The sequence below is a fragment of the Besnoitia besnoiti genome (assembly GCF_002563875.1).
Source record: "Besnoitia besnoiti strain Bb-Ger1 chromosome Unknown contig00007, whole genome shotgun sequence".
Classification (NCBI taxonomy): Eukaryota; Apicomplexa; class Conoidasida; order Eucoccidiorida; family Sarcocystidae; genus Besnoitia; species Besnoitia besnoiti.
In genome coordinates this window covers 747,591-769,461 of record NW_021703915.1, presented here as the reverse complement: position 1 = coordinate 769,461, position 21,871 = coordinate 747,591, and the positions used below count along the sequence as shown (strand labels likewise).

At 56.3% G+C, this 21,871-nt stretch overlaps 2 protein-coding genes across 2 annotated transcripts in view; one reads left to right on the top strand and one right to left on the bottom strand.

Annotated features, from left to right (window-relative positions):
- BESB_071380 (dynein heavy chain family protein) overlaps nt 1-14,772 on the top strand; it is a gene marked incomplete at both ends in the record, with an annotated part of 40,758 nt that extends 25,986 nt beyond the window's left edge. The window contains 19 exons of the mRNA XM_029365511.1: nt 241-934; nt 1,465-1,632; nt 2,521-2,815; nt 3,034-3,539; nt 4,264-4,467; nt 5,019-5,226; nt 6,331-6,566; nt 6,813-6,971; nt 7,595-7,817; nt 8,472-8,719; nt 9,288-9,478; nt 9,938-10,206; nt 10,626-10,705; nt 11,105-11,260; nt 11,768-12,106; nt 12,719-12,982; nt 13,285-13,524; nt 13,804-14,004; nt 14,506-14,772. Coding sequence (XP_029217995.1) covers nt 241-934; nt 1,465-1,632; nt 2,521-2,815; nt 3,034-3,539; nt 4,264-4,467; nt 5,019-5,226; nt 6,331-6,566; nt 6,813-6,971; nt 7,595-7,817; nt 8,472-8,719; nt 9,288-9,478; nt 9,938-10,206; nt 10,626-10,705; nt 11,105-11,260; nt 11,768-12,106; nt 12,719-12,982; nt 13,285-13,524; nt 13,804-14,004; nt 14,506-14,772 — 4,948 coding nt within the window. The remainder of the gene's footprint in view (nt 1-240; nt 935-1,464; nt 1,633-2,520; nt 2,816-3,033; nt 3,540-4,263; nt 4,468-5,018; nt 5,227-6,330; nt 6,567-6,812; nt 6,972-7,594; nt 7,818-8,471; nt 8,720-9,287; nt 9,479-9,937; nt 10,207-10,625; nt 10,706-11,104; nt 11,261-11,767; nt 12,107-12,718; nt 12,983-13,284; nt 13,525-13,803; nt 14,005-14,505) is intronic.
- A 2,006-nt stretch (nt 14,773-16,778) lies between these two features.
- Nucleotides 16,779-21,178, bottom strand: BESB_071370 (uncharacterized protein; the record flags this gene model as incomplete). Its single annotated transcript, XM_029365510.1, has 3 exons — nt 16,779-17,266; nt 17,707-18,215; nt 18,663-21,178. The coding sequence occupies 3 exons, from the start codon at nt 21,176-21,178 to the stop codon at nt 16,779-16,781; spliced, it is 3,513 nt and encodes a 1,170-aa protein (XP_029217994.1).
- Nucleotides 21,179-21,871: the final 693 nt, after the last annotated feature.

Here is a 21,871-nt window from a genome sequence, read left to right as displayed (position 1 = left end):
CTTCCGTCTCCGTATCCGGCGCGGCCTCTTGCCCGCCGGCCTTCCGGTGTGATCGGTTTTTCGCGGGGTCGGGTTGAGTCCCGGGTCCAGCATGTCGCGCTGGTGGCAGTTGCGTCGTCCCTGCGCTGAGAGTGCTTCAACAATATCAGAGGTTTCGTCGATCGAACGCCATAGTCCTGATTTTTTGCCGCGTCGCGTGTCGCCTATCCGTTTCGCAGGTGTGGCTCTGCGTGTCTTCAGCTACAAGCTCTTCCAGCTGACTCCGACACGGAATTACGGCGAGGCTGAGCTGCGCGAGGATCTGCGTGCGTTGCTCTCTGAGACGGTCGCGACTCCCCACACGTTTTTGTTTTCGGACGCGGACGTCGTCGAGGAGGGCTTCTTGGAGAGCGTGAACAATTTGCTGACGATCGGCACGGTGCCTGCGCTGTTTGGCGATGAGGAAAAGGAGGCGTTGCTGAGCCGCGTGCGAGAGAGCGCCGCGAGCCAAGGTGTGCTGGAGGACGGCTTGTGGAGCTTCGCGCTGAACCGAGTGCGGAATCACCTGCACGTCGTGTTGGCGATGTCGCCCGCGGGCGACGCGCTGCGCACGCGGTGCCGCAACTTCGCTGGGCTCGTCTCCTGCACAAGCATCAGCTGCTTCCACTCCTGGCCATCGGAGGCCCTGAAGGAAGTCGCGCGGAGCCTGCTGAAGGATCAGGCTCTCCCGGAACCGGTCCGCGAGGAGATCGAGGACTACATGGTTGATGTCCACCTCAGCGTCACGTCGCGCTACGCACCTGAGTTCGACAAACACCTCGACCGGAAAGTCTTCGCAACGCCGAAAAACTACATCGATTTCATCACAAGCTACACAGGCACCCTGGAGACGAAACGCAAAGACCTCGACATGCTCGCCGACCGCCTTGAAGGCGGCCTCTCCAAGATGGCGAACGTGGGTGCAGCCAAATGAAGGTTTTTGACACGCAGGCAACACAGAGGACAACAGACACGCCACAGCCCTCACAGCGTCATCCCCTGGATACGCATCCTGGCCGCGAACAAGCGAAGCAGGCACTAGGTAGCGCGTTGATGTATTTTACTTGCGAGTCGCAGGCATAACTGGCTATTTAGCAAATCAAAGCAGCTATCCTTCATCCAGCAGTCAATGTGTGTTTACGCCAAGGAATGCATCTCTCAGACAATCTGTCCATCAGCGTGCCGACTGCCAGCCTGTTTCTCTCCATCCAAACTGACATATACGTATATAACTGCTTGTAATATTCAGCTGTGGATCCGCTAACTGATTCGGTGTTTGCTCGGCGTGCATGTGCGTGTCTGGGCTGCCGCCGCACCGCGGCGCAGGCCAGGTCACGAAAGTGGTCCTTCTCCTTCGAGGCGTTTTCTATACGCCGTTTTTCTGTCTTTTCATTCCGCTCGGGATTTTCCCACGCAAGTGTATGGACGCCGGGGTTTCCTGCGCAGGCAACGGAGGCAGTGAGAGTCATGAATCAGGAGTTGGCTGAGAAGAAGGCCGTCGTCGACGAGAGAAGACAAAACGTAGAAAATCTCATCAGTGACATCGAGGAGAAGAGCGTGAAGGCCAGCCGCAGACAGGAAGAGGCGACGGCTGCCGCTCAACAGATTTCCGAAGTATGGCAAAAAATCCTAATAAGGTCGAAGTCACGAAAATCTGGCATTGAGTCTGTTCTTTTGCAAGCATTCGTGTCGTAATTGTGTAACTTTTTTACTACTGATTTTTCTTTAAAATACTTAGTTTTCTAGATGAACAAGAAATTACACGTTTAATCTTGAACATTGGTTCTTTCCTAAAAGTGGAGATACGAAAAAAAACCTACGAAAATATTCTAGGTTCAAATTGACTGGATGTTGTAAAGCAGATTCAAAGCCCATTTTATTAAATTAAATGTCCCATTACCATATACTTGTGTCTTTATATATTTCTTTAGAAATTCTATAAATTTCTCTTTTACAAAAAACTATATACAATCGGGCTGTTGGTAACATACAAACGCTATTACGGGTGTAATAACTCGTTTTCACTATGGGTTCAAGTTTTCGTTTAGTCTTTTGCTTAAAAATCAAAACTTATCGGTTCCTTCTTCAACAGGCAAACAGTTTGGTTCAGTTACCCTTTTATTGCTCTTCGGATTGAAATTTCAGTCTCTTTTCACTCCCCTACCGGGGTTTCTTCGAGCGGTGTGGGAAGCCGACCCTACCTGCCTACACGGATATACCCTATATATATTCATATGCACGTGATGTACAAACTGAATATATGTCCACTGGGTAGCTGTGTATAGAGCTTCGGGAGTAAATGCATGCTTGCGTGTAATCGTGCGCCCGAAAGACTACAGCCGAGCGCGCATGAGGCCATTGTAGGCCGGCATTACGATATCTTGCGGGGAAGCTCGTCTGCAGGAGGCTCAGCGACATATCTCTCCGCACGCCGCGAGCCCTCAGCCCCCACTAGATGGTCACTCCGCGGTTTTCGGGGTATTACCGTTTCCGCGCTTTCAGGATCAAGTAATCATAACGCGAGAAAAGCAGTCGGCGGACGAGGCCCTCGCTGCGGCGATTCCCGCCTTAGAGGCGGCTGCTCGCGCCTTGGAGAACTTAGACAAGAAAGACATCACCGAAATCAAGGCCTTCGCCACGCCGCCCAAGCCTGTCATGTACGTCTGCATGTGCGTGGTGGTGCTGAGGCCCCTGGGCAAGGAAAATGAAGCGGAAGGTTGGAATGGCGCGAAGGCCATGCTGAACGACGTCAACTTCCTCAAATCCCTCATCGAGTACCCCAAGGACACGATTACAGGTAAGCGACCGCGCGACGGAGAGAGCAGAGCAAGCGGACTCCTTCCATCAGCGCCTGGCGTGCCGCATCCGCCGGCTGGTCGGCCCTCTCGTCGGAGGTTTTTCCTTCTTTCCAGTTCTTGCAAATTTGTGGAATCGGGCCTTATCCCCCGAGGGCCCTGCATGAGTGGGTGGCGGTTTGCTGCGGCTTCTCGTCGCCGCTGTCTCGGTCCCTTGTAGACAAGCAGGTGAAGAAGATTACAGAGCACTTCAACAAGGAGCCGGAGAGCTTCACGAGCGACAAGATGGCGAAGATTTCAAAGGCTGGGAACGGGCTGCTAACGTGGGTGAAGGCGATGATCGACTACCACCACATCGCCAAGGGCGTCGAGCCGAAGCGGAAGCTTGTTGAGGAGCTGTCGCTGAAGAAAGACAAGGCGGAGTGGGAACTCGAGAAGATCACGCTCGAGCTCAGGCAGCTCAAGGAGCAGATCGCCGGGCTGCAGAGCGACCAGCAGGAACAGGAGGCGAGGCTGCAAGAAATCCAGACAGAAGCCGCACTTATGGAGCGGCGGCTGACGGCGGCCTGCCAACTCATCGAGGGGCTCGAATCCGAGAGACTGCGCTGGACTCAGGACCTCGAAAACTGCGGCAACACGCGCGAGGAGCTCGTCGGAAACTGCCTTGCTGGAAGCGCCTTTCTCGCCTACGCGGGGCCTTTCACCTTTGAATTCAGACAACAAATGGTGAGCGCGACCCGAGCTGCTCCTGTGCAACAAAAGAGAAAACCGAAATACTGAAGCCAATGCAGAAAATGAGACGGGAACCATCTCACACGCGAGGCTCTGCGCGGCTAATCAGCTCAGCCGCGGCTCACGCGAGGCGATCGAAACCGCACTCCATCACTGGCGTGCGCGCCGCAGTGCTCTTCAGATCTCGTGCCTGAGGGTGCGGTTTGATATATGCAATCGAGTAGGCATGTCCAGCCCCGCGTTAGTCCTGTACAGGGACGAGCCGTGGCGGCTTCATCTCTAGAGACCGGTCCTGGACTCGAGTCCGCCTGCCAGCCTCAAAGGAATGGACGCTCATCTCTCACTCGCATGCAGCTAGCGCACCTGGGCGCGCACAGCTGCCTAGACGTAGATGCAGTTATGTAAATATATAGCACTATGCGGGCATCCCAGTTCTATCCGACCGGCGGTCTGCACTGTGCGTTGAATGTGGCGCTCCTGCCTCAAGATTAAGCCAGCACGGGGGGCTACATGACGTCAGAGCCAAGCAGGCAGTGACGGCCGCGCGTGTGAGATTCATAGGTGACAGCCGACAGACTCTGCCTCGCAGCAGCACTTCAGTTTCACTCTGACCTGCATGTCGCAGAAGCTTTTATAGGCCGGGTCATCCTACACAACGTTCCAAGTCAAAAATCCCGCGCGGACTGCGTCTCGCCGCATTCTCTTGCACGTTTCGCAGGTGTACGAACACTGGGCAAATGAAGTCCGGCGACGGCAAATCCCCTGCGCCGTGGACTTCCGACTGGAGCGTCTCTTGACGAGCGACGCAGAAGTAGCCAAGTGGACTGGGGAAGGCCTTCCAGGGGACGAAATGTCGATTCAGAACGGCCTGCTGACGACCTGCGCCTTGCGGTGGCCGCTGTGCATTGACCCGCAGATGCAGGTGAGGAGCTGGCGGTGTAGCGGCTTGAACGGGCTCGCGTCCAAGGGTCGCGCACAGCCTTTCGGGCAGCGAGCCGAGATATTAAGACGCCTTCCACACAGTCTCGTCGTGGAGCCGACGCGGCGGGCGCCCTTGCTTCTCGCCCTGGCTGGAGGACTCGAGAGCTGCAGCACGTTTTACAGGTCTCTCTTCATCTGCGCACAACACGGCAGCCAAAGCACACTGCGGTGACGCGCGGGGAGCGCGCGGAAGGGCGGGAGATAACGAAAAGATATTCGAGCAAATGCGGAGTTGCGTGCCGCTTTTTGTAAGGTCGACGGGAGGTGTGCGCCTGTCTAAGGGAGAGCGAAAAGCTGAAGGCCTTCTCGACCAAGGACGCCACTTTCCCGGCAAACCCGTCACAGCAAGTGCTCATGGCGCACAGCAGATGCTTCCGCATGCAGGGGCATAAACCGCAAGAAAGCGCTCTATATGCATGCATAGACCCGTCTCCGAGAGAGCCTACGTGTGCGCATACAGGCACGATGGGTTTCCCCTGCTTTTCCCTCTAGGCTGTGAACTGGATTACGCGGCACGAAAAAGCGAACGGCCTCGTCATCAAGTCCTTCTCCGACGAATACTTGAAGTTCCTCGAGTTGGCGATGCAGTACGGGAAGCCCTTTCTCTTCGAAGGGGTGGAACACGATCTTGACCCGCTCATTGACCCCGTCCTCGAGTCAGCAGGCTCCAAGAGAAAAGCCCCAGAAAAAATTATGCTAGGTGCGCGACTTTGCACAGCCCAGACAGACTCCAGGGCTTCCACAGAAACGTTTCCATTGTCATATGTGTATATCTAATATATATATATATATATATATATATACATGTATATTCACTTATATGAAATCAGCTATCTCGTTTGTGCAACGGCTGATCTAGCGGATTGCGCCCTCAGTTGGTGGCGGCTCCTACCCGCGCGCCGAAATATGATGTGTATGTGTATCTATTCGATGAGCGTATGCCCGCTTTCTTTTGCGCACGCTTTATGCCCACGATAGTATCTGTTCTTGTTGTTTTGGTGTATATATCTCGTTCCGGAAAGAATCTAATAACATGTATCCTCGCCTGTTTAGGCGCATGTGTAGAAACATGCAGCGCACCCACCTCTGTGAAGCGCTCAGATAGAGACGCTTCTCACAGGCGTGGGAGCTCGTTGTCTGTGGCGCGTGCATACCCGGGTGGAACCCGCGTTTACGAACGCCCGCGCGCATGCACCTCGCGATCAAAGCGCTGGATGTGTAAAGCGTCAGTGGCTCAGGTGATACAAAGTCTAGCATGTAATCTGCACAAAGATATACATAGAACATTAGACTCCGTCTCTGCAGGGCTAGGCAGGCAATTCAAGACATATGCGCGGCGCATGCAGATATAAATAGATATATGGGTCTCCGGCATTATGAGCCCAGCGAAAAATAATATATATGTATATATATATATATATATATATATATATATGGAGGTAACTGAGCAGTGTGTCTGCGAGGCTTGTATACGTTCGCTGAGCTCCTCGGTGATAGGGAACAAATGTGAGAGCGAGCACGGAATTCTGTTTTGCCTTGCTCGGATTTGGCACTCGGTATCGTGCCCCGATACTCGCAACCGGACTGCTCGGAGTTAAGACTCATCCAGATGTGCGCCTCCGAATGGATATATATATATATATATATATATATATATATATATATATATATATATATATATATATATATATATATATATATCTGTATGTGTATATATATATGTATATACTTGTGTATGCGCGAGCCCGGAAGTTGTGATTGTTTTCTTTTTTGCGCCTCTTCTGGTGCACTCGCCGCCGCGCAGGAGGAAAAGAAATTGACTGCAGTCCGACGTTCGTGCTGTACCTGACAACGAAGCTGGCGAACCCGCGCTTCACTCCCGAGGTCATGGCGAAGACGACGGTGATAAATTACTCAGTGACCATGTCGGGCCTGGCGGAGCAGCTGCTGGGACACGTCGTCGGCTTCGAGCTGCCTGAACTGGAAAGACAGCGACAGGAGTTGGTGAAAAAAATGAGTGACGGCAAGCAAATGATGAAGGTGAATTTCACTGGCGACCGGGGTCTCCAAGGGGGGTTGCAACCCAGGGCAGTCACGCAGATATCTCATGGCAGGTTGATTTACCTCGAAGTAACGAGATATATCTATTTGCATATCTCATGCATGGATGAGAGCATATACATGATCGCGTTTGTACGAGGTGTCTGGCTGTCGCACAGTGCAAAAAGCGGCTTCCGGCTGGTTGCATCGCTATTTCGCTTGCCGTGTCTGTGCTCGGTGTCTCAGCACCTCGAAGACGTGATTCTCCACGAGCTCGCAGTGTCCAAAGGCAGCATTCTTGACAACGAGGACCTAATTCAGACGCTTCAAACGACCAAAACTAAGGCGACGGAGATCACGTGCTCGCTCGAGGAGGCGAAGCAAACTGCGACTCAAATTGACAAGGTCAGTCGAAACGAGCCCGCCACAGAAGGTTCGAATATTTCGGCGAATCTTGCATATGCATGTGCTGTAGTTCGGGTAGTTCATATATATATTCATACAGGTATCTGTAAGTAGTTGTATGTATATATATATATACATATATAGTCAGAGGGTATCCCGAGAACCTAAATCCGTGAGGACAGACATCAAAGGCTATAGCTCAGCTTAGGGTTGAGCTCGAACTGTTCGATGTTCCTGCGAAGGTCAGCACCCCCCGACAAACAGAAGCACGAGGGCTTTCGCTTCGGTTAAATGCTAGGCAACGTCTCTATGAAGGCACCAGTATCTCTGCATCAAACCACGCTCGTCATGAGCCAAGTGTAGACACATGTAGGTATTTGTACCTAGGACAGCACCCTCTCGCGCATAGCTCTTCTTCAGTTGTATTTGTCTGGCGTATGCTCCCCCATGTGCAGCCAGATCAGCGAAAGCTCGATGGCGCGGGTTGTGGCTGGTGGATTGTATCCGAGTTTATCTCTTGTTTCGTGTGCCGCTCCGCACGAGACAGGCGAGTGCAGGCAAGTCGGCCGCAAGCTTAAAATGGTTTGTCATGCCAAAGCGCGCTGTGTCGTGTGCTGGTGCAGTCTCGTCAAGAGTACTACAACGTGGCGAAGCGGGGCTCGATCATGTACTTTGCGATGAGTGGCCTGCGGAACATTTCAAGCATGCTCGAGTACTCCCTCGCGTCCTACTTGACGATATTCCACGCGGCGCTCCGCGAAGCCAGACCTGATCGTATCCTCGAAAACAGGCTCAAGAACGTGACAGAAAAAATCACGCAGCTCTCCTACGACTACGTCTGTCTAGGTGCGGCCCCTGGGATGCCCTTTCGGGCTTCCCCCCGGAACGATACGCAGCGGATGCTACCTGCCTTGGGTCTGTCCGCCCGCCTCCGAGCTTTCTGACTGGAAAAAACGAAACGCTAGCGCGCCTCGAAAGCGGAGCTAACGAACGGCGCTGCTTGGCGACGGAGCCTGCCATAGGTTCGACGGTGAAGCTTAACTGGGAGGTTCTGTCCACCAAATTCTACATCTTTACAGATATATATATGTATATATGTATGCGTGTTGAATGTATACATATGAGTGCATGCCGACACATCCCTCGGTCAGGTGGCATCCGCGCGCAAGCCGGCAAGTCTGTCTTGATCGACCAAGCCTCGCTTTAGGGACGCGCTCTTCTCCTCATCTCATCAACCTAAGTGAAATTATTCGACAGCTTCTTGAGCGCTCTTCTGTACCCATCAGATCAGCCTTCCTCCCTACCCACCAATAGCTAGATAGCTAGTGGTAGTCCCTATAGTTTTACATAGGTAGGTGTGGATCTGCGTATCTCCGGCATAAGCATCTGTGCATTGGAAAGAGGGGGTCTTGGCTATGGCGGCTATTGCTTGCGTGCATGGTCTTCACGCGGGCTGTCGGTTTGTTCTGCTGCCATCATCTCCTGTGTGCGTCTTCTCAGGACTCTTTGAGCGGCAGAAGCTGATGTACACGTTCCACATGACGACGATGATCATGGAGGGGGAAGGGGCGCTAGATCGGCGGGAGCTCGAGTTCTTTTTCATGGGAAATCCTTCCTTCGACGAGCTCCCTGCGAAGCCGGCACACCTCGCCTGGATTCCGGACAGCGGCTGGAAAGACTTGCTCATGCTCGATGATCTGAACGACGCGTTCAAGGGCATCGTCGAAAGCATCAAAACTGAGGGCGAGGCAAGTCTGCGAAAAAGCGAAACTGAAAAGGAAACGCTCGCCAGGAATCGAACAGAGGCAGTCGGGAGGGAGGGAGGGATGGAGGGGGGGGGTGCGCAGCGGACGCCCATGGGCTAGAAGAGAGCGCCGATGCTTGGCCTAGAGCTCTGTAGGCCGCTAAGCTTGCGCAATTAAGACTTCACAATATACGTGCAGGGTGCATGTTGGTTGGCCCTTGTCGCACGCTAGAGGACCTTGGAGGGCGTCGTTGCCCTAAAGCTAAACGCAGCTGAACACGTACTTAACCCTCTTTGTATATCTGTGTTGCATCTTGTCGTCTAGTATAGACTACGGGTGTACGTTTGGCACGAGTAAATCGGTTCGTTCCTGTATTTGAAACCATGCGCCGGAGCCTCTGTCTTTCGTTTTCCCGTGTACTGCTTCAGATATCGAGGGATTGTTCCTGCGGTCCTCGACGCGGCGTATGCACCCACAGCGATAGACATTCATGATTAGTTGCCATTCACCGTTGCTGTCAGGCTCCAAGAGCTGTTTCGGCGTTGTTTTCTGTGAGATTCGGCGCTTGCAGGCGTGGAAGGAGTGGTACGACGTCGAGGCTCTCGAGTCTGTGCCGCTGCCGGGAGAAATGTGGAGGAGTCTCACTCCGTTCCAGAAACTGCTGGTCATTCGCGTTTTCCGTGTCGACCGCGTGCCTACTGCGGTGAAAAAATTCATCGCCTGGCGGCTCAACGACCACTACGTCCAGTCTTGCAGTCTCCAGTGAGAAGAGGCCGCGGCGACGAAAAACGGCAGATCCGCAGAAAAAAGAGCCCAGTTTTCCCGCCCGCACATCTATTGCTCTGCGTGTGTGTACGGAGAGGCATAGGCTAGTTTGCGCCAGAGTTTAATGTGGTGTTGCTCCCCCTTACAAGCAAACATATATATAGATGTATACACATATGTGTAGGTCAAGTATATGAGTCAAGGAGCAGCTGTGCACTGCCGAGTTCGTCGGCGTACTCCTGCCGGGCGTGCTGAGAGTCCCTTTGCGTCTCGACTGCTTTCTTCATCTCGTTCCCCTTGTCTGGGTTTCATTCCTCCTTCCTTGGCTCGCTGTTTCCTCTCGCGAGCGCAGTGTCGGCCTTGACTTCGGTAGTCAGTCCTGGGAACGGCGAGTTCTTTCACTTTTTTGCGGTCTTCAGTCCTCGCTCCGCGTTCAGGGCTTGCCTCGCTCTGCAGGTACAGCAAGATCTTTGCCCAGTCGTCGGAGCAGTGCCCCATCGTGCTGATTCTCTCTCCAGGCGCAGACCCGCAGAGCGACGTGTGCAAGTTGGCTGAGGCCCGCGGCTTTGTCGGGAACAAGTTCAGGTGCCTCGCGCTAGGCCAGGGCATGGCGCCACTTGCCCAGCAGTACATCGAAAAGGGCTACCAGCGCGGCTACTGGATCATGCTCCAGAATTGCCACTTGCTGACCTCCTGGCTCAAATCTCTCGCGAAATTCCTCGAAAGTGAGACCAAATGGGACGCGTGTCCGCTCCAGAGGAGAAGCCGCAGGACGCGAACGCAGCAGGGTTTCGCACAGCGGGCGCAGGTCCCCTCCGCTGCATGACTTTTGTATCCTCGAGCATCGGTCACTAACCATTAGAGGCGGTGAAGCGAAAGCCACGGGAAGCAGACATAGTGAAGTGCATGGGCATAAGCTGATGGATGAACTCGCAGAGCGCGTTGGCCGCGGAAGGACAGAGGCAGACAAACCCGTCACGACAGATTCCGCTCGCAGAGAGTTTCCCGGGAGAAAAGCACAAGAGCGGCTGACGCCGTTCTGCCCGGATGTAGACGAACGCATGGCGTCTCGTGGGTCACATCTTCTCCGCCGAGATGTGCGGCGAGGCAGGCATGCGCGTCTCTGTTGTCCTGTCGCGTTTAGCAATCCAAAAGCCCCACAAAGACTTCCGGCTCTGGTTGACCACACAGCCGATTGAGGAGTTCCCCCTAAGCATCCTCCAGGTGCGAAAACGGGTCAGCGGTCCGTTCGTGCTCTGCGCTGACTCAAGTCGCCTTTTCCTCCCAAGGCGTTCCAACCTGCAAAAAATTCACGTGCATGCTGTTGTGACTTCGTGTTCATGGAGAGAAGCACGCGGACAGGCAGCCAAAAAGCGGACATTTGTTGAGCCTGGACTGTGTATAAAAAAGTATACCTAGCTATGTTGATTGATAATCTCGATAAACGGGCACGTGGACTGGCGCCTGCGTACATGTCCGCGCACGTGCCTCTATACATGCATGCATGTAGGTATGTATGTATATGTATATATGAAGGAGTCAGTGCTACTCATGTAAGTTGTCTTCCGCTCTCGAAGAGTATAGCTGCGTCGCTCGTTCCTTGTTTTGATCGCGGTTTTCCAGAGGTCGCTGAAAGTGGTCACAGAGCCTCCTGACGGGCTGCGGCCGAACATGCAAGGCTCGTACGCCAAGCTGACAGAAGAATCCTTGCACGAGAGCTGCCACCCCGCATATCCCTCCCTCGTCTACGTGCTCTCCTTCTTCCACGCCGTTGTCCAAGTGAGATCCCAGGAACTGTGGTGGAGCCGTGTGTGAGTGCATATCCGCTGTGTGTAGGCACGTATTCATCACAGTATATCGTCGGCATACATGTATATAGATAAATCTATATATGTGAATATTTGCGTATGTCGGTGAAGGCGCGCATTGATCAATGCGTGGCGTGGCTTGCGGATAGCTGCAGAGCCGCGGACAAGTGCGTCACAGCTCCGTGTACGCAGAGGGAGCCACGGGTGTCTGCGCCGCAACGGCAGGGCTGCGGTGTGCGGACAGGGGTCTGCGCTCGTGAGCTACACTACAAGGTCCTTCACCAAACACGGAGGCTCACCTGCAAGCCCGCACGAGTCGATTTGAGTTCTTCTGAAAGCCTTTAGTCAGCCGCGAGTCCGCTTTGAGACTCGCAGCTCTCTTTCCGTTACACGCCTGGCGCCGTTCGCTGCTCAGCTGGCCTGCCCGCGCCGCCAGTATCCTTTTCCATGGTGAACGCGCTTTGTGCACGACCTTTAGGAGCGACGCAAGTACGGGAAGCTCGGGTGGAACGTGCCCTATGACTTCAACGAGGCAGATCTATCGATTTCGCGTCGACTGGTCGCGATGTACCTTGACAAGTCGCTGCTGAACGAAGACGCAGTTCCCTGGAGCACCCCGCGCTACCTCATCGGCGAAGCCATGTACGGCGGGCGGGTGACTGACGACTACGACAGACGCGTCCTCATCACCTACCTGGAGGAGTACATGGGCGAGTTCATCTTTGACGCCTTCCAGCCCTTTTACTTTTGCCAGAGCGGATTCGACTACGCAGTACCTCCCAGCGGGCCTCTCGCCTCCTACCAGGACTACATCAAGGTAAACGCCGCGGCCTGCGGGCCGCCACCGAAAAAAAACAGACTCCGCCCCTCGGTGGAGAGAGAGAGGCCAGGATGCGGAGTACCTTCGCGCGCTTCGTGGCTTCTCTTCGAGCGCAGCGCCGTCGCCGTCGCAACGCCTGTGGCGAGGCGACGGTCTGCAGTCGAGACACTCCGCGTGGATTCGACGTGCCTCCACATTCGCAGTCCACACACACATATGTGTGCATGTAGTGCCTAGATACAGAAGCAAATCTCCTGGTCCAGGAAGCGCACTCTGCATATATATGTATATATATTTGCACATATCTTTTATGAAAGTCAACGTCCATAGATGCTCGCCTATTCTTCACATATATATCTATATGTATACATATCCATATACATATATGTATTGCATATGGAGGCTGGTACGCGTGTGCGCGTTTCTGGCGACAGGTTTATTGTTCGCTGGAGGGTCCGAACGCACACGAGGTCGCACAACTGATATTTTGCTCGGGGGGCTCATCCTTAGCTTTGACTTGTTTGCTGTCGAGTCTGGTCGTTATTCCGGATTAGGTTTTCCTTTTTTGCGTCACTTCGCTCTGCATGTGCGGGGCTGGTGTCTGTTCAGGAGCTCCCTCTGTTTAACACGCCAGAAGTGTTTGGTCTCCACGGCAACGCCGAGATTGGCTACTTCGTAGACGCCGCGAAAAAGCTCTGGGAAGGCATTCTGAAAATGAATTTTTCTGGGAGCATTAGTTCTGCTGGGGGCGCCATGCGCGAAGATCACATCGACGCGGTCGCCAGAGGCATCGAAGAGAAAATCAGTTTCGACGAGTTGGCTTTCGAAAAGGCCGACGGTGCATATACCCCCACCGAAGTTGTCCTCAATCAAGTAAGGCGTAACCCAAGCTCTACCAGTAAGGTCTCCAGATCTTCTGGCAATGCATCTGATGTAGCTTTCTCACTCTCACAGGGGACACGGATGAAAGATTGGAGAGGGGGTTCCTGCCAGTTCATTTTTTCTCCCTCCATGAAGATATTATGCTTCTACCGTCCAGCCCGCCGATTTCTGCACTGAGCTGTCGCCTTCCATGCTCTGTTTTAGTGCGTGTTCTGCGAAAGATCTTACCCGAGTGGAGTCGCTATCTTTGTCTTCACGGTGTTGCGTCCTGGCCTCGGGTATTTTTCATGTAGGAGATCGAGAGATTCAACGTTTTGGTGGACAACATGCGGGCGAGTCTAAACGACCTCCGGCGGTCGCTAAGAGGCGAAATCGGCCTCTCCGCGGAGCTCGAAGAACTTGCCAATGCCCTCGTCACTGGGTTTCTGCCCAGCCGGTGGGCGCGGCTGGCCCCGGCCAGTCTGAAGCCTCTGGGGTCGTGGATCGCGCACTTCCTGCGGCGCTACGAGCAGTACAAAAGTTGGATCGAGAAGGTGCAACAACGTGGATAACTTCGCGAACGCACTCTGAAAGGAGGCAGAAGAGACGACTAGTGGTTTTTTCCTCTTTCTTTGCACCGCAGCACCCCTCGCGCTGGGCTCCGTTGATTTCTCCATGTTTGGGGTTTCCTTTCCCGGTCTTCCACGTAGGCCGCTAGGGGCACCTGAGGGCTCTGCGCGCGCGCCTGGGAGTCTGGTGCGGCGTTTGAGGCTCCCCTTGATTTGTGTCGCTTTCCAGCGCCAGCCCGTGGCTCGGTGCGTTGCTTTGCTCAGGGAGAGCCATGGAGCTTCTGGTTGAGCGGTCTCCAAGTGCCTGACGCCCTCCTCACGGCGCTGATTCAGGCGACGTGCCGCAAACGCGGCTGGTCGCTGGACAAGTCGACGCTGCTCACTCACGTCACCAAGTTCACATCGCCCGACCAAATTCCCCGAAAGCTCGATCACGGGACTTACCTCAGCGGGCTTTACCTCGAGGTCAGCCCAGACGACAGAAAAACGCACTGCTGTGTGTGGAGTAGAAGCCACGCTGTGCCCGTCCTCTTGCGGGCGCACTCTCTGCGGAGACCGAATGAAACACGTATACGTATGTATATACGTTCGCAACCACCACCAGTCTTCAAGTCGAGACACAGCACGAGGCCCCTCGCCCCGATGCAGAGACGAAGAACTACGCATCTGAGCCTGTCTTTCAAGCTCATGCTGCGTGCGTATGTGGGCCTGTCCCCAACCAACTGGTTTTCGATTTCTTTTCCTGGCGGCGAGTATTCTTGTGGCAAAACACTGATCTTTGCAGAACTCTGCAGCCTCTGTTTTCCTACGGACCTTTCTCCGCAAATCGTCAACGCTGCTCGACTGTGTCCCTCCTTTGACACGCTGCCGCGTTGGAATGAAGCATCGAATGAGCACGTTTTCTTGAAGGCTTTTCTGACCTGGAGCTCTGCTGCGTCGGTCTCTGTTTGTGGTGTCTCCACGTAGGGTGCGCGGTGGGAAATCGAGGAGGGGCGGCTCGCCCGCCAGGCGCCGAAGGAACTGACGATGGAGATGCCCCTGATTCAAGTCACCCCCGCGGAGACGCACAAATTGAATCTGCGATACACTCTGAAGACGCCCGTCTACGCGACGCAAAACAGAAGAAATGCCATGGGGGAAGGCTGGGTCTTCGACGCGACGCTCCACACGAAGGAGCACCCTTCACTGTGGATTCTCTCAGGGGTCGCCCTCGTGCTGCAAACTGACGACTGACCGCATGCTCATCCACAACCGTCGGTAGACGCTTCTCCTTCGCCTTGTCGGCAGCCCGCGAGTGCCTCGTGTCAGGAACGAGCAACGCCGGGAGTATACAGAGGCACACATGCAGCCTATGCGTCTATAGATGCAAGTATATGTGTATCCATGTTCAAGCAGAGGCGGCATGTAATGAGCAAGCGCGTACTTTCATGCTCCTGTTTGAATCATGTAGGATTGGGTGCATGTGCCGTTTGCTTCTGTGGTGGAAGACGAATGAATGCTCGCACAAGCTCCCTTTAAGTTTGGCTGCACGGACAGTCGACATAGTCCAGTGGCGAATCAACATGGATTACACATATACTTTCATTTATTCACACAAATGCATATACATATATATACAGGTGTGCAGCGATGCACCGTACACGCCGTGATACCTGCCTCTCCTTCTCCAGCAGGGTCGAGTGTGCAGAGCTCTCACTGGACAAACTGCTTTCACGTGCGAAGATCCGATCTGGCGTTTATGAGCATTCTAGCTGCGGCCGCGACCGTTAGTGGATTCGGATGGGGGCCCGGTCAGTGCACATACAAAAATTTGAGTATGTAAATGTATATTCAGATAACCTGCCTCCATTGGCGCTTGAACGCCGTCCTCGTACATTTCCCAGCTCATTGTAGAACTGGCGAGACACAACCTATGTTTTCTCGTGCGCAGTGGAAATCAAACGAACGTTGGGTGAACCACTTACCCCCAGTCTTTGCTCGGCTGGAGGTAGCTCATGCCTTGAAGCGTTTTGAGCCAAAACAGCCTGCTCACAGCCTGCATTCCTGTTTCTCGGATCCACATTCGAATCGTCCTCTGTGGGCCTGGCTAGTACCACGAAGCACAGCTTTACTGTACAGTAAATCGCCTAGCTCAGCAAACGCCGAGCGTGGAGAGCCTGGGCTCGACCGTCGCTTCTTCTGATTTACCAGGGCGCGCAAACACCCCGCAGGAACACGAAGGCTTTCCTCTTCGTCTCCCTTTGCGTGTAAATGATTCAGCCACACGGTGCCGCTGAGGAAGAAGTGTTCTGGTCGCTCCAGCCTGACAGCATGAGGAGCGCTGTGCAGTAGCCTTCAGGTTTTCACTCGCGTTCGAGAATCCGGCTCAGGCGAAAAGGCCGAGAGACAGAGTGGGAGGGAGGAAATGCCAGTCAATAGACACAGATGGAACCGGCTTGGACACGTCACGAACGACGGAGGGCAGGACCTCATGTGAAGAGAGAAGACTGCGGCGGGGTCCCCACCGAGCCCAGACGTGTGTTCGATCTTCACAGAGAAAGGCGAACAGAGATACGCAGATGAACTGATATCGACAGATTTGGCAGGCGTGCACTGCTAAATCACTAGTAACAAGGTTCCGATATGCACACATATGCATAAGGAGGAAGCAGAATAATACTGTATTTTAAATTGCATTTGAATGGAGCAAGGTGAAGATGGTTTGATTTGGAGGTATCGGCTCGTCTTATCCTGATGCTGTATCAGGTCTCCAGTGATGCTTAAAAGGACTAAAGAATTTTTGAATCGAAAATTAGTTGCCTGCGCAAGGCAGAGAGGATATCAGAGGCCGCTCCCGGCAGCGCTAGACAAGACACACGCAGAAAAGCGAGAGGCGCAAGCAACGTTCCCCGAAAAGAAATCGCGAGGGAATGGCTGTCGTCAAACGACAGGCGGTTCTATCAGTCTCATTGCACAGCCGTCCTGTGAAGCCATACCACTCTCTCCTTTGAAGAAAAAAACTGAGTCTCCGCCGCCAAGAGACCAGAGCAAACAGCACAAACACTTGCCTCATTGGAGACACGAAAGATGACCCACCGCGGTCAAATGAATGCATGGATATATACGCATAAACACGAGTAGGTGCATAGATTTGTATATATGTGGTGCGCACACGCGTGCGCAGCTAGTGGCTTTTTCGCTGAAGACTTGGACTTCCATCCCGCGAGAACGCCTGTCTTTCGCCGCCCCGCACGGGGTGTTTAACCTCCTCTTTCTAGCCAGGGGTTCGTCGTTTTGAATTTGTTTGCGATTCGCGCAAAATCGGGGACTTCCCGCGCGCGGACTTTGAGCGCAGCGCTTTCTCTTCGATCCTCTGCGTCGGCTCCTTCGCGTCGCCTTCCGCCCGGTTCTCCGGACTGGCCCACGTCTCTCACCAGTTCAAAGACCTCGGGGAATTCTTGCACGAAGGAAAGCAGGCCGCCGTAGCCGTCATCGCCCGTCGGCTTGTCTACCACGCGCGCAATGTCCTGAGTCCGCTTGGACGGGTTGATGCCCGCCACTTGGAAGTCTTCGCGGCTGTGCAGCAGCCGCACGCCCCATTTGTCTTCAAACACTGTCGGCAACACACTCAGGCTCTGCGCGCCCTCCTCCGCGAGCAGCGCATGCAGTGACTGCAGCGTCAGCAGGAGGAGACATAGGGGCGGCGTGCAGTCCAGCAAAAGCGTCGGGTCCCCCTCGAACAGAGCAACTGAAAAGACATACAGCAACAGGAAACGACCCCTGCATCGAGCGCAAAGTCATTCAACTCTCAAAAAGGGAGGGAACGAGAATACAGAGGAGAGGAATTGCCGCAGAAAGGAGCAGCGAATAAGGCAAGAACGCCACGATCCCTCTATTCGAATCAGCGAATTTCACAAGGAGACGAAACAAAAAAAACCCGCGAGGAACGCATGTCGCCCCCGTTTCTTCAACCTCCTCCCATCTCGAAATGCCGTGGCAGGGCAGACACATTTTTGGAAGAACCGGGAAATACTCAGGATTATGTCAACTTGGTGAAGACGTGCCGAGAGACACGGTGCCGCCAGTGGCCTTGCTAGTCAATTAGAATCGCACAGAAAAACTGAAGTGCGTCGAGTCCCCAACCGTTCGGCGTCTATCTTCGGAGTCCATCGCCGCTGTCTCTCTCACCCTCGTTGTCGCCATTTGTGTCGCCGTCCGCCTCTCTCGGCATGAAGCCCTGCCCGAAGATGCGCCCCGAGAAGTCCGTGCCCCAGAGACACTTTTTCGCCTCTTCGTCGCTTGCCGCCGGAGGGACAGCTCCACCCGGCGCAGGGTGCAGGCCCTCGGGCACGCCTGGAAGGGGAGGCGTCCCCGCGAACGCCGGCGGAGCCTGCAGCAGAGGCACCGGAAGGAGATTCGGCTTGTAAACCAGGCAGCCTTGGAGCTCCTTCGGTGGAGGCTCGTCGTACAGCCCCAGCGGGTGCACGTAGACCAGAAGCCCGGTCGAGGGCCCCAAAGAAACCTGCCGGTCATAAAACGACTCGGGTCTCCGCGGCTCTTCCCGCGGCCATGTGCGCTCCACGAGCTGCTCCAGAAACGACTTCAAAACTTCTTGTGCGCGCTGCGCTGTTTCCGCGCTCTGCGCCTCGCGCCGCATGCGGTCAAAGGTCACGACCAAATGGAGGGGTTGATTGTCTCTGAAAAACGAAGAGCAAAACGACGGCGTGCAGATGCTTCGCACTGAACGGGTCGGAAAGCGGAACACGGAGGCGCAGAAAGGGTCCACTACAAGTCTATGGCCACGGAAAGCGGCTGCCTGTACTGGCGAAACTGTGATCCCCGCAAAAAAAGTCATGAAAGAAGGCGACTAACCAGCAAGGACGATGCCCCTCTAAAGCTGCAACTCAGTGGGGGCGACAGGATAAGGCGGCAGCTCATCGACGGTCTAGCTCACAAGCGGCGGCTGGACCTCATCGAGAACGCCAGACCGACGGCGCAAGGCCCGCAGTGTGGCGCAAGGACGACCACCGCTGGCTTTGAGGACTACACCACATTTCACGCAGCGTCCCGCTTTTCAGCGATACCGAGTCGGAGGACGGCTGCTCTCTCTGCCCCGCCCCCCTTTTTCGCGTCAATTTGCCTACCGGAAGGCGTCGTATCCGTGTCTGCGCGTGCTTCTGATCATTTCCTTTCCGTAGATTTGGATTCGCATTCTGGCGAGTTGCTCCATCTCCTTGTGCGTCCGGCCTTTCGGCCCGAGGACGAGGCGCACGCGCTCGGTGCACGACGGGTGGAAGGTCGTGGGAACCCAGAGGTCGAAGAAGGGCACATCTTGTGGCGCCCTGGGGGCCCGCGCCTTCCCGTCTTCCGAGCCCCTGGGCTTCGCTCCGTCGCCACCCACAGAAGAGGCCTGTGTGCGGGGATGGGGGTCGCCGTCGCGGTCGTCGCCTTCTCCGCGGTCTCTGTCGCCCTCCACCGCGCCCGAGACGCGCTGCTTCCCCCGCATGCCGACGCCCCCCGCGTCTCTGCGCCGGACGCCGCGTCTCTCCTCGCGCCCGGCGTCCTCTTCGCTCGGCTCTTGGGGTGCCGGCGGCGCGCGAGCATCTCCGAACGGGAAAAAGGCCGGCGGCGGAAAGGAGGGTCCGTGAGGCGACGCAGTCGCAAGCGCCCCAAGAGGGGGGGCGGACGGGGGGGGCAGCGACGACGGGATGAGAGGGAGAGACCCAGCGGGAGAATTTGCCGGGAAAGGCGACGAAGGGGGAAACGACGGCGGCGCCCCAGGCATGCCATTTCCAGGAAACACGGCTCCCGCAGCCGGAGCCGCGGTCGCAGGCATCGGAGCTTCGTTTCCGTCCTCGCGTTCTAGGGAGAGCGACGGCGAAATCGAAGATCCACAGCTTTCTCTTCGCAGGTGTTCACGTCGCCCGTCGTCGCTCCGCCTGCGGTCTTCGCCCCCCCAGGTCCTCTGCGCAGCCGCTGAAGGCGACCTACCCTCGTCATCGGGTTGAGGCCGCTGAATCGACGGGCTCCCCCGTCGGTACCGAGACCCCGAGCTGGTCGAGGTTTCGCTGCTTCGGCGCCTGCGGTGTGACTCAGAGCCCGGTGGCAGGTCCCTACCCCTTCGTCTCTGTCCTCTCTCTAGGCCGGCTCCTCCGCGACGCCCTCGGCCGCCGCCGCGGTCGCGCGAGGCAGAGCGGCCCTGCCCGCCCTCTCCCCATCTTCCCGACGATGAGAAGGCTGCTGCACTTCGGTCGCAGCCCCGGCTCCCGCGCGCCGGAGACAGAGAAGGCCTTCGGCCGTCGCGCTGTGACGGAGAGTCCGCTCGGTTGCGGCTACCTGGGTGAAACCGACCAAGGCCTTCCCCCGTGCGCTTTGCGTCTCCAGACATTCCGCCGCGTCCCTCCTCGCCCTCTCTCTCTCGCTCGCCGCGCCCACTAGGCCCCCCGCCGCCATGCGCAGCAGCTCCCATCTGCATCTCGACGCCTTGTTCGCCTCCTCGGAAGAAAGGAAAGGGCGCCACGTGCGGGGCGCCGCCGTAGGGCAGGGCCCCTGCCAGGGCGTACGGGGGAGCAGCGGCCAGCAGGCCCGCCTCAGGATTCGCTTCGTACTGCGACTTGGGTCGCTTGCTCACAGACGCGGACACACCACGTCCCGCCCAGGCGCTGGGGCTTTTGTCATCTTCGTCTCGCCCACGTTTGTCCTCTCTTCCCTCACTGGGGAACGTGTCACACGAGAGGGCGCCTCTGCGGGGGCCGTGCTCCCTCTGTTCGTCTCTTCTGCTCCTGGCTCCTCCGCCCCAGTCGTCCCTCGCTGCCTCGGCGAGGCTGGCGTCGCCATGCCCGCTGCCGCCGTCCTGTCGCGGCGTCCTGCCTCCCTCTCTGCGGCCTGCGGTCCTGCCGCCTCGCTGCGTGCGGTCTCGCTCACGGCCGAGGGAGTGACCGTCGCGCTCTTTGCCTTCGTCTCTGCGCCGCGCCTCTCGCACGCCGTCCCCTTCGCGCAGTCTCTCGTCTCCGTGGCTGCGGCTCTCTTCGCGTGGCCTGCGCGCGTTCGAGTCGTCTGCGTCCGCGAACGGCGGGGCGAGCCCGGCAGAGTGCGGGAAGGCCGGAAACATGTAGGAGTTGCCGTCCGGCCTGGAGCCCGACCCAGCGCGCCCGGAGTGTGGCGGCGACGCAGAGACGCTTGCGCGTTCGTCCTCTCTGCGCTCGGGCACAGCGAACGGCGGCGCGCCTTGGGCGGCGTGCGGCGGCAGATAAACGGGGAACGACGACGACGGCGCGAAGGAGGACGCGCCCGGCGGGATGGGAGGCAGCGACACCCCACACGGGGGCGGCGGGCCCGTCCGCGCCCCGCAGGGGACACCGAGGGGCGGCGGGCATTCGGGGCCCTCGCCCCCCACGTTCGCGAACGCGGGAAGCGGCGGAGACGACGACGGCGGCAGCAGGAGAGACCCGTGAGGAGGCAGCGAAAAGGAAGAAGGCAGCGGGCCAGAGGGCGGGTAAAAAGCCACAGACGGGGCCCCGAAAAGAACCGATCCGCCGCGAGCCGGATGTGGCGTGAAGGAAGGAGGGATCAAAGAAGACGAAGGAAGGAGAGTGGGGGGAGGGCCCCCGCGCGAACGCGAGGAGGGAGACGGCCCGTGGTGGGTGTTGTCGCTCGCCATGGTCTATGCTCGCATAGGAGACACTGAAAGTGGCTGGCAAGCGCAGAAAGAGTAAATGGGGGATTTTGCTGCCGTCGCTCCTTCTCTGAAGCAAGGCCAGCGGGAGGAGGCGCTGGGAAGACAAACAAGAGGGTTTGGGAAGGCGACACGACCAGTGAAAAGGGGAAAGCTGAGTAGGGCAGCCGAGGGGACGCGAGGACAACTTTGATTCACGGAGGACAACGCTAGAAGGGCACAGAGGGGAAAGAAGCGCGCACCTCACGGTGGAGAAGACCAGCGCACACGCAGCGCGACACCGTGTGAGCAGGTGCCCTCACAGCGGAGACAAGAGAGAGACCGTGGAGAAGGGCAGGCGGGAAGGGCCTGGTGCCAAGAGTCGTCGCCGCCTCGTATTTTCCACTGCGAGAGAACACGCCTGCTCCAGACAAGTGGACAGGAAAAAGGGGGTGCCGCGAGAGGCTCGGTTAGATGCGGAGAAACAGAGGGGTGAACGAAGACCGAACAACTCTCGTTTCTTCTGTTCTCAACGCAGCGAACGAGGGTCATGTAAAGGGCGTTTCCCCGCCACTCAGACCCCTGAAGTCTGTATCTTGCGAAAAACGTGCGTAAAAGGTCTCTATTCGGCTGCTCCGCTTGCTCGGCTAGTTCGGGCGCGACAGTCGAAACCGCAGGGCCGCACCTGTCGGCGCATCA